The sequence below is a fragment of the Oryza glaberrima genome, chromosome 4, assembly GCF_000147395.1.
Source record: "Oryza glaberrima chromosome 4, OglaRS2, whole genome shotgun sequence".
Lineage (NCBI taxonomy): Eukaryota > Viridiplantae > Streptophyta > Magnoliopsida > Poales > Poaceae > Oryza > Oryza glaberrima.
The window spans coordinates 27,475,300-27,486,526 of NC_068329.1; the positions used below are offsets into that span (position 1 = coordinate 27,475,300).

An 11,227-nucleotide genomic window follows, 5' to 3' on the forward strand; every position below is an offset into this window, starting at 1 on the left:
GTACTGTACATGCAGGACCCTCACTCCTGCTATCCAATTGAGCCGCCAACGGCCACCGCAGAAGCAGAGGGGCACGTCGCCTGATCCGTTTTAGGGGTTAAACCATAATATGATGAAGAGCGGGGGCTTCACAAGAAAAATGCCTCACCAATGCTTCCGAGTGCTACGCCGGTCTGAACAAATTTGATGGGCTCGTAGAATTTCAAGCTGACGAGACCGACCGAGTGACAGGTGAGCAGTGCAAACGGCAAAGCGTGTATCAGCGCACATGATGATGCGAAACGCTATCTGCTTGGCATTCATCTGCAACTTGGCAACTTGATTTGCGGGTGCGATGTACTCTCCATAAAAAAAAACACAAACACTAAGTTTCCGTATTCAACGTTTGACTGTGCATCTTATATAATTTTTTTTATAATTAGTATTTTTATTGTTGTTAGATGATAAAACATGATTAATACTTTATACGTGATTTGTCTTTTTATTTTTTTTATAATTTTTTCAAATAAGACAGACGGTTAAACGTTGGATACGGAAACTCAAGGTTTATCTTTTTTTTGGACGGAGTGAGTATTATTTGGTCACGAGTGAGCATGATTTGATTCGCACAAGCACACCTGAAGTACTGTACTCCATTTTGCAAAATTTCTTCAAAATCCGTGGGACATTAGGCTCCCAAAAAAAAAGGCACATGAACTTTTGTTTGAATCAAACAACTGCCAGGGTGTACTCAACTACACATGGCTTCAATTCTGTAGACGCCACCTCTGCAAGACAAAATCTAGAGAGGGAAGGAGATAAACTCGTGACAAAGCAGACACGTGCTCAATGCGTAACAAGGACACAAGCGTTTGAACTTGGATTCCCTGGCTACAGTCATTAAAATTAAATTTTTCCGGAAGCAAACAGTGCATTTAAAAACCAAAAGATCTTGCTCAACTTGATTCGTTTCAAAAACTGAAATCTATTACCTCCGTCCACAAAGAGTGCAGTTTTATACTTTTCATATTCAATGTTTGATCGTCCGTCTTATTTGAAGATTTTTTATGATTAGTTTTTTTAATTAGATGATAAAACATAAATAATATTTAACTATTTTTAAAATTAATATAGTTTTTTTAAATAAGACGGACGGTTAAATGTTGATATAGAAGCAACGACTTCACTTAAATTGGGATGGAGGTAGTATTTTATAAGATCAATTCTACGGTTTTTGAGGAGGTACCACAAGAACCATAAAATTACTCATTTTATAATTATTTTTTTTTCTTTTTTTGGTTTTGGGACACTTCAGCTGGAGAAGGAGAAGAACAGTCTGCACTCTGCACACGTCCCCATCTCCCCCGTCTCTCCTGCGTTCTCTTCGCCTACCTTACGATAAACTTGGCCACGTCTCAATCTCTCTCTCTCTCTCGCGCTCTTCTCTCCTTCTATAATACTCGGCCTCCCCCTCGCTTCTCGCTCTGTTTCTCCGAGAATTAGGGGGGAGGTTGGAGCTGTGCAAGATGGTGATTGCGCGCGGCCTTCTCCGATCGAATGCCTCTTCTTCCTCCTCTCAGGTGAATGAATGTTTCTTGGATTCTCTCTCTATCTCGTAGTCGTCGATGCAAAAAGGCGGTTTCTTTTCTTTTTTTTTTTCTTTCTTTCGATATGGTTGGTAGGATTAAGATCATGGAAGTTTGGAGTTTTGATCGGTGAGGGTTGGAGGATAAGCCTGGTTGATGTGGGATTGGGAAGAGGTGGTCCGTTCCTTTGTTTTTTTTTTTGTTTTGTTTTTTCAAATTGAGATCACGGACTGTGCAGATTCTAAAGGGGGAATCTTTGTCCTTGTTCTTGATCCGTACCCATGCCCGAATTGTGTGCTGTTCTCAGCCTCTCTCAGGTTGGTAGAGGTGATAAATTTGTACCGTCTCCGGTTGGAATTTGCCAGTTTATACGGAGCGATCAGGGAGAGAGAGAAAATTTTCTTTTCTGAAATTTCAGCTCCCTTTGACTGACAGAAGTGTGCGAATCTTAGTTTCTTGGATTTCCCTTTTGTCTTTCGTGTGAGTTCAGTGTACCTGTTTTGTATGTTCATTACGGCTTTCGTGCTATATCGTCATCTGAAATTGACAGGCTAAGTTATAATTGAGGAACAGTGATGAGAAAATATTTGGCTGCTTCTTGTTTTTCAGACTTCAGACATCACCACAGCTGTTAAGGTTTGCATTGCCATTGCTCATATGAGATTTTTTTTTTTGTTCTTTGTTCCCTTGTTTACAGGCAATCAACTTATTGAAGTATGTAACTAGCACTGGAAGTCTGCAAGGGCACACGCAAAATTTGTGTGATGCATCAACCAGACATTTCAGTTCAGTACCATCGCCCCAGTCCAACTCAACTGAAGAGAATGGGTACAGAATGCATTCTGTTTGCCCTTGTTATGCTCCGGATGTCTGCTATCTTATATTTAAATCATGAATGCACGATGATCTTTCCAGGTTCAAGGGGCATGGCATGTTGGCACCATTCACAGCTGGTTGGCAGAGCACCGATGTTCATCCGTTAGTCATTGAAAGATCTGAGGTTCTGACTCTCAAACCTGGCATTATATTAGCTTATTTATCTTGCAATGTGGAATAGGATTTTGGGAACATGTTGATTGCTCTACCAAAATAGAAGGGGTGAACTATATTTGTCAGATGCTCACCTTACCTTATACATGCAGGGTTCGTATGTATATGATATCGACGGAAAGAAGTATCTAGATTCTCTTGCGGGACTATGGTGTACAGCTTTAGGTATGTGCAGCATTTGGAGTCCTTTTTTTTACCATAAAGAACAGAAGACAGAATTGATGTATTCTTCAGGACGATAAGTTTAGAGTCGAATTCAGTTTAGTCTAATGAACTGTACGCAATGTCTTCAGGTGGTAGTGAACCTCGATTAGTCAAAGCTGCAACTGAGCAATTACACAAGTTGCCCTTCTATCACTCCTTTTGGAACCGTACGACCAAACCATCTCTGGTACATACTCTGTTGTTCTCAACAATTATTGGTGCATATTTAAATTGAAGAGAAGGGTAGTTGTGGATATCTTAATTTTATCAAAAGCATTTACTAAGTTTGCAAATATTGATTCTGGCGCTGCTACTTTCAGGATCTTGCAAAGGAACTGCTTAGCATGTTCACTGCAAGGGAAATGGGAAAAGTGTTCTTCACAAATAGTGGTTCAGAAGCAAATGATTCTCAGGTATGGTTTCTTTTTTGGGAATACGTAAAGTGTGTATGTTTGTATTAAGATTAGGAGTCATGTATGGTTTCTTAAAGAACTGGTCATCTCCTACGCTCCTCATACTATCAGTGGTATTACTATTACTAGTATTCTAATCTGTAGTGAATCTTTGAAGCTGCTTTGCATTATCCACAAAGACTTCTTTCTGGAAACAAAAAGGCACTGAAAAAAGTAAAACATGAAAAAGTGGAATAACTAAATTAGGATAATCTGCATGTTTCCTCCTAAAAAATGGTTCATTCGTTCCTAGCTGGCTAGTCTGTTACTCTTTCCACTGCCTTAACAGTTCATTCCATTGAACATATCTTTATGTTCATATTGAATATTGTAGTCCCTGAATGATAAATACTCGAGATTTTAGTACCAATCTTGTAATTTGTTCTGCCCCTTTCTCTTAATCTTCTCATGTCATTGTTCCTACATTGATAGTTTTCCACCATTCCTTATTACAGGTAAAACTGGTCTGGTATTATAACAATGCACTGGGAAGGCCAGACAAGAAGAAATTTATTGCACGATCAAAATCGTAAGTTAAAAAAAAAACTTCAATTCCTCAAACCAAGAAGTGTGTGTTTTTTTTTAAAAAAAAAATGCTTCATTTCATCAATGGATAATTTGCATTGGCATCGATTTCCATCCACCGCGTCATTTCTATATCATGTGATCTCACTGTTAAGTTTCATGATGAAACACAAATGAATTTTGATTTTCATTCTTACTGTTGGTACACTTGTTACAGATACCATGGATCAACACTAATATCAGCTAGTCTATCCGGGTAAGAAGTGCCCTCCAGAAAAATTAAATGAGTTTGCCTTCATACACCTAATTAACCCACTATCGTTGCCACTGAAAAGTCTGAAACCATTGCTCATTCCTCTGCAACTTCAGTCTTCCTGCACTGCATCAGAAGTTTGATCTGCCTGCACCTTTTGTTCTGCACACGGACTGCCCTCACTACTGGCGCTTCCATCTTCCTGGTACTCTTAACTGCAAATTTACTGTATGATTAATTGATCATCATACAAGCGTATTATTCTGATAATGACTTTGGTGGGAGACAGGTGAAACAGAAGAAGAATTTGCAACTAGACTTGCCAATAATTTAGAGGAACTTATCCTCAAAGAAGGACCAGAAACAGTACAGTCTTCTTTTCACCGGAACTTGTATTGTGCTAAGAGGTCCAAGGTTTACTACTCTACTAATCCAATGTGTATTTTCTCCTTCCAGATTGCTGCATTCATTGCAGAGCCTGTGATGGGTGCTGGTGGTGTCATACCTCCTCCAAAGACCTATTTTGAAAAGGTAATTCTAACTTAAGTGCATTCCTCGTGTTGTAAAATACTTGAACTCAGCAGCCAAAATTATGACTCTTTTCCCAATCCCAAGATTATGAAAAATAGTTGGGACACCTCACCTATCATTGGAAAACTCCAGACGGCAAACTTGAAAAATACTGGCATTCCAACATGAGTACAATCTTGTTATAGCCATATGAAAATGTAAACCCTTCCTTGTATCATTTATTTAAACTATCAGATTGAATATAGTATAGCTTAGATTCATGTTTAATGAATTTTTTCAAGTATAGTTGTTTCGTCTAGATTACAGTGTTCCAAAAAAACAAAATTGCTTCATGAACTCCGCATCAAATACCCGAATTCCTTTTCCAGATTATCTTATGTCATTTTTTGTCTACCAACAGGTCCAAGTGATCGTTAAGAAGTATGACATCCTTTTCATAGCAGATGAGGTACTTTGCATATTCTACTGCATCATAAGAAAATATGCGATACAAAGAAATGTATGCAACTGTTACTAAGTGATGATCCATTCTAGGTCATTACTGCATTTGGAAGGTTGGGAACCATGTTTGGAAGTGATATGTATAACATCAAGCCAGATCTAGTCTCCATGGCCAAGGTGAGTATTCCAGTACCATCATGACAGGAACAGTGTTGCTTTTGCCCCTTTTGCATGGTCAACGAATTATGATCCGCTTTCTATCAGCGTTGTCTGATGTAAGACAAGTAATGAAAATTTCATTGCATCAGGCGCTTTCATCTGCCTATGTGCCCATTGGAGCAATTATGGTTAGCCCAGAAATATCAGATGTTATTCATTCTCAGAGCAATAAGCTCGGTAAGTTGGTGCCTTCATTGTAATGAGCTCAATCCTCTCTCTGGATTGACATTTGCTTGAGCTTCCCCAAAACATGACGTGTCGAAATCTTCCATTGCAGGTTCATTTGCTCATGGATTTACATACTCTGGCCATCCAGTTGCATGTGCTGTCGCCATAGAAGCCCTGAAAATTTATCAGTACGCTGCACTTCCTATAGTATCAAACCATGCTGCCTCTACTGGATTCTTGTTACTGATAATAATAAATATTTTACAATTGGTATCAGGGAAAGGAACATTCCTGATCATGTGAAGCAAATTTCTCCAAGGTTCCAGGAGGGAGTCAAGGCCTTTGCAGGAAGTCCGATTGTTGGAGAGGTATCCATCTCTTACTTATTTCTGCTGGTATTCTCATAGTGCAGAAGCTCCTTTCCTTGTTGAAAACATGATCAATGTGCTCCTACATGCAGATACGTGGTGTAGGGTTGATACTTGGAACTGAATTCGCAGACAACAAATCGCCAAATGATCCATTCCCTGCTGAATGGGGTAAGCAACAGTAGCAACTACAATGCCACCTCTTGTTTGTCCAGCAGCATCTTTCAGAATGCTAGTTCTTGTTTTTCAACCACTTAACCTGAAGCCTCATGATATGCTGTATTATCATAATACCACTAAAGTTCTTAATATAAAAATAAGTAGTACAACTCTACTAGAGTTAGAATAATTAGTCAAATTCCATGATGTTCAAAGGTACATCATCACATGACCAGTAAGTACCCTTAACAAACTGCTCCTCCAAAGCGAAGCATGGTTCTCATGATACCAGTTGGCATTTTCAGGCGTCGGCGCGATCTTTGGAGCGGAGTGCCAGAAGCGCGGCATGCTGGTTAGAGTTGCTGGAGACAACATCATGATGTCACCACCATTGATAATGACCCCTGATGAAGTCGAGGAGGTAATTCATCAGATCAAAACTCACAGTAGCCACCACCCTTCTTCTCTCTTTTCAGATCATAATAGACGAACTGAACTCTGAAGCAGTAATACTGAACATCCTTTTTTGACAAAACAGTACTTCTACTGAACATCTAAAACTGACGAACTGAACTCTGAAGCAACAGTATTGAACAATGAACATCTTTTTGTTGACAAAAAAAAAAAGTAATGAACATCTGAAACTGACGAACTGCAGTATTGAACATCCTTTTTGACAAAAAAAAAAAAACAGTACTGAACATCTGAAACTGTCCCCTCCATTGTTTTTCAGCTGGTGAGCATCTATGGAGATGCACTCAAGGCCACCGAGGAGAGGGTGGCTGAGCTGAAATCCAAGAAGAACAATTAGACCGAGTTGACAACTCCTCATCTTGCAACTGCACGAGACGACGATGACGATGATAATGCTGGCAGCGATGATGATGGTGGTGATGGTGTTCTTGGTGGATGTACAGAGTAATAATCCCTCGTCTGTCAGAAAACTCTACTCAGAGAACAGTAATAACGCTGTTCTTAGCGTGCAAAAAATAATCAAAACAGCGATCATGCATTCACCCAGAACCGGTGAATCTTCACCAGATTTCAGTCTTACGCACGGGATTAGCTGCCGTGGTGAACTGGTGGTGACTGTCATCTTGTAGACCAAATCAGGTTGGAATAAATCAAATTTACATGAGGTCGCATGAACTGCACTGTTTCTTTGAGTATATCAAACTTTTACTCTTTCCATTGCTTATATTTATATAGATGTTACTCTCTCCATTTCAAAATATAAGGCACAACCACTCTTGACCCAAAAATGAAGAAACAATTATTATCACCTCTTTATTTGAATCAATCCAACTAGAGCAATTCTACGGTCCTTGAGGAGGTACCAAAAGTTTAGTGTAAAATTTGGTACCTCATGGTACCTCATAGTACCTAGGTATCAAGAGGTATCAAATTTACAATAGAAAAAATGGTACCTCCTCAAGGACCGTAAAATTGCTCATCCAACTAATACAATGCTCATCCAACTAATACAATTCATGCATCCAATAGAATTAAACATCTTATGAGTGTATGATTTAAAAATCAATAATTTAGGAGAGAAGAGATGCTAATTAATTGTCATGCATGCATGCACGTCTTATATTATGAAATACATTTAAAAAGTAGTTGTGCCCTATATTTTAGAATGGAGGGAGTAAGAGCAAGGTCAATAGTGCAGCCCACTATTAGCTCCAAATTATCTATAGCCAATGTAATAGCTAATTCATACAATAGTTGCTTACGATACTATTAATATCTGGTCCCACCTGTCATACACAGATTACGTCTTGGAGCCCGTGCTGCAGCTGGTTACAGATCTGTAGCCCGCTGCTCTTTTCTCTCTTCTTTTATCTCTTTAAAATATGTTTATAGCTTGCTATTGTACCTGCTCTAATGAATTTAAGCATATATGTAAATGTGTCTAAATTCATTAACAATTATACGAATGTGTGCAAGATTATAAAATCTTACATTATGAAACGGAGGAGGTATGTTGCAATGGAAAGCAGCACATTGTTTCATGCATTGCTAAAGAAAAGCTTCATATTATTAAAGAAGAAAAAAAAAAGAAGAGATAGAATCGAGCACTGCAATGGTAGAACAGAGCCGGGTCATAGCTGAGCTGGAACTGGTAAACACAAGTTGAAATGGTAGGCAGGAACAGGTTTGCTTTTGGGTTCTTTAAGTGGGCCCGGTTGTCAGTGGGACCCTGCACGAAGGATGGTCTCCTCCCTCGCGCCACCAAACACAAGCAAATCGATGGAACGGCTGCTGTTTCGAGCAGCGCCCTTACTCCACTGGCAGCATGGCCCCACATGTCAGTGACCGCGATGGCGTGCTTAGCTGGGCCAGCCAAGTACAACATGGCGGGCCCCGAGCCGGGCCGTGTCACAGCTGGAAAGCCGAGTGGGCGGTGGGTAGGGCCCACCAAAAAAAGCAATGGCGTCCACGTCAGCTTGGAATTCGGCACGACGTTTTTTTTACGGAAATGCCCCTGTACATTTGACTACAGTATTTTGGTGATCTGCTTAGCCTTTCGGCGCCGTCTGTTCTGCCGTCCTGTAATCTGAAAACTACATGAGACCTCTCGCCACATGTACCTTGTGGTTAGGAATATCGCAAAAGTGAAACCACACAAAAAAATAATTAGCAGTATATTTAAGCTAACATGCTGAATCGAACAATCGAATCTGGATAAATAGGTTGCAGCATAAAGAACCCAATGAAATTTATTTTATTTTATTTTACTAGAGCCGATCAACTAGTACCTATTGATTGATCCGTAGCGATTGTTTTATTTAGATATTTGAAGTTTTATGGAACTCAGTAAACTGCATCAAAATGATATAATTTTTCTGAGAAAACCCCTCTTATTTGTGATGTAGTATAGACTTGAGATTCGCCGCTAGATCAATGACGACAAGGGGCAGAGAGTGGACATGATGATGAATGGCGAGATCACACAACATGGTCAGATGGGAACGAGGGACCATGTGTGAATGAATTGCTGAATGTTCTTGATCTTCTTCTTCTTTTCAAAGGAAACCTTGATCGGTCGTTGACGAGATTAATAACGGTTGAAATGTTCAGGGTTTGGTGACACCATGATGGACCGTAGAACGAGCTACCATCCTAACCGTCCTTTGATTTGTAGGTTGTCAAATTGTGACAGGTTGATGTGAATTGCTTGCCAAAAGTCTCTGACGAAATGGCTATGGCCAACTGGAAAGAAAAGCCAACCTTTCAGCTGTATCTTGTATCTGAACTTCTCAAGAAATGTTTAATATGACACTCCTGATTCATCTCAATAAAACAAACCAGTTTGACCGGTCAGAAAGTGTTCTTGTGTCATCGAAAAAGAAGAAGAAGAAAGTGTTCTTGTGTGCAGTAATCAGCGTGTAATGATGCTGCAACAGGAGTCACTTGCAGTCACTCATGCAGCTTTGCAAGGCTCCAAGATTTGGCCGAACCTGAATTTTATTCCAATTGGCCTGCAAGATCCGGAGATGCAAAACAGTGCTCATATTAAACGTCAGCACACGTGATGCTGGATCTGAAGCTCGCGCAAGATTACAAAGAGGATAAACAGTTGCAGAGATTCTGATGTTTGCAAAAAGGAAGTGGAGATTTCCAAATGATTGATCCGATGAGTACCAATCAGCATGTGGGAGGCTGTCAATTAACATAAGAAATTCTTTAAAGAACATCGATTTGATCAGTTGTAGTTTGATTCTAACACGCTGAAACTACGGTTTGGAAGATAAGTATTACGGTTCTTGACCTGCAAAGTTGTCCTGGTGAAAATTAATTAAACTTTTGTCAATCATGGTTAATCATTCTTACCTTACTAAACTACCTAGCTAATCTACTGTTACATGTGAATCTGACTATACATTTTCACAAGGAAATGCTACATACTGACCGATTTGAACATTAGAAGAGATGCAAACAAAAAGGTTAAGAAGCTGGCCAGGCAACAAGAATCTAAACTAAGCTAACATGTAGACTTTCTTTTTGCAAAATTAATGTCAGTGACAGCATCAGCATGCCAAAAGCAATTGCTGCTATTTGTATCAGAAAATTGAAGATGAGCAAGAAGAAGAGGAGTTTAGGTGTGGTCGGTTTGGACGGCTGATCATTAGTGGCCGTCCACTGCAATGTGGGGCCTATGAGAATGAGACCAGCCAAAGAGAGGCAAAAAGCCAAAAGTTTCCTCCATTCTTCTCCTATAATCTCCTTGGATTTTCATGTTATTTTTTCATGGAGTTTGTGGTTGGGCTCAACTGGACCAGCTTTGGTCTGTGCCATGATGCCATTTTCCAAATTAGTTTTTACACTACATTTAAGGTGGTGGTTAGCCTTATCATCCCAGAATATCAAAAAATAATAATTGGTAAACTTGGCAATGACTTTTATATATATCTTGTATGATTGATGTAGACTTAAAGGTTATCAGTTGTTGCCAATGCATATTCATTAGCCAGCATGCATAGGGTACTATATGAGATTGAATTGTCTGCTACGAAGGACTAACTTTTTGTGTATTGAATTAGTCTCTTTGGTGAATGAATCCATAAAGAACCTTATGTGATTTGTGGCCTTCTCTTTTTGTACCCAACATTCTGAAGTTCTTCAGTAGAAATTCCATGCATGAACTATATCCTCGCTGACTACAACAAATCATTAATTTTCCCAATAATAATTGGTTTACATTTCTGATCATCTATCTGCGTTATGAAGTTGATAATTATAAGTTATCAGGATCACACATGAAAATGATTGGAGTTCATTGTTTGTGGATGAGCAGAGAGATTTTCTTGCAAGGTAATCCAAAACCAGAAGACGTGCACGATGGAAGCACCTTTTGGAGTGCTACTTTCCATGTATCATTTTCTCCCAAGCAAAGTGATGCTAATCAAATAGAAATAATTCACCTTCAACAAGAATTCGTCCTCCGAAAAGAAAAATAAAGGCTTTCAAGTGGGATATGAAAATGACCTGATGAGAAAACAAAATTATTTGTCATTTTGTTGTTCAAAATCGTTTTAAGATTTATTTTGTTGGACCCCAGAGGAGGTACAGAAAAAAGATCAAATGCTGGTTTGTCTAGTTAGGCGGCTAGATGACGATGTCATTATTTATTATCACAAGTTTGAAAGAGCACCTCATGAGTAAACTCCATAGATGAATGTGCACGGCAAAGTCATATATTTCTTGCTTGTATTTATTTTTATATTAGAAGAAAAGAGGATAAATTCTGGTACCACAAATATAGCGTACGGTATTTTTAACATGATT

The 11,227-nt window shown here is 39.2% G+C and overlaps 1 protein-coding gene across 1 annotated transcript; it reads left to right on the top strand.

Annotated features, from left to right (window-relative positions):
- The first annotated feature begins 1,337 nt into the window (after positions 1-1,337).
- LOC127770635 (gamma-aminobutyrate transaminase 1, mitochondrial) lies at positions 1,338-7,084 on the top strand. The gene is made up of 19 exons (XM_052296426.1): positions 1,338-1,559; positions 2,263-2,393; positions 2,481-2,565; positions 2,708-2,780; positions 2,909-3,006; positions 3,140-3,232; positions 3,727-3,800; positions 4,014-4,052; positions 4,166-4,254; positions 4,339-4,415; positions 4,506-4,580; positions 4,981-5,028; positions 5,115-5,198; positions 5,330-5,417; positions 5,518-5,596; positions 5,686-5,776; positions 5,869-5,947; positions 6,241-6,356; positions 6,669-7,084. The coding sequence occupies exons 1-19, from the start codon at positions 1,506-1,508 to the stop codon at positions 6,744-6,746; spliced, it is 1,551 nt and encodes a 516-aa protein (XP_052152386.1). The 5' UTR covers positions 1,338-1,505; the 3' UTR covers positions 6,747-7,084.
- The last annotated feature ends 4,143 nt before the right edge of the window (positions 7,085-11,227 follow it).

Coding starts and splice junctions, on each gene's coding strand:
- LOC127770635 (XM_052296426.1), top strand. CDS start 1,506: ATGGTGATTGCGCGCGGCCTTCTCCGATCGAATGCCTCTTCTTCCTCC. Junction 3,007..3,139: donor GTACGACCAAACCATCTCTG/GTACATACTCTG, acceptor TGCTACTTTCAG/GATCTTGCAAAGGAACTGCT. Junction 4,255..4,338: donor CTGGCGCTTCCATCTTCCTG/GTACTCTTAACT, acceptor GGTGGGAGACAG/GTGAAACAGAAGAAGAATTT.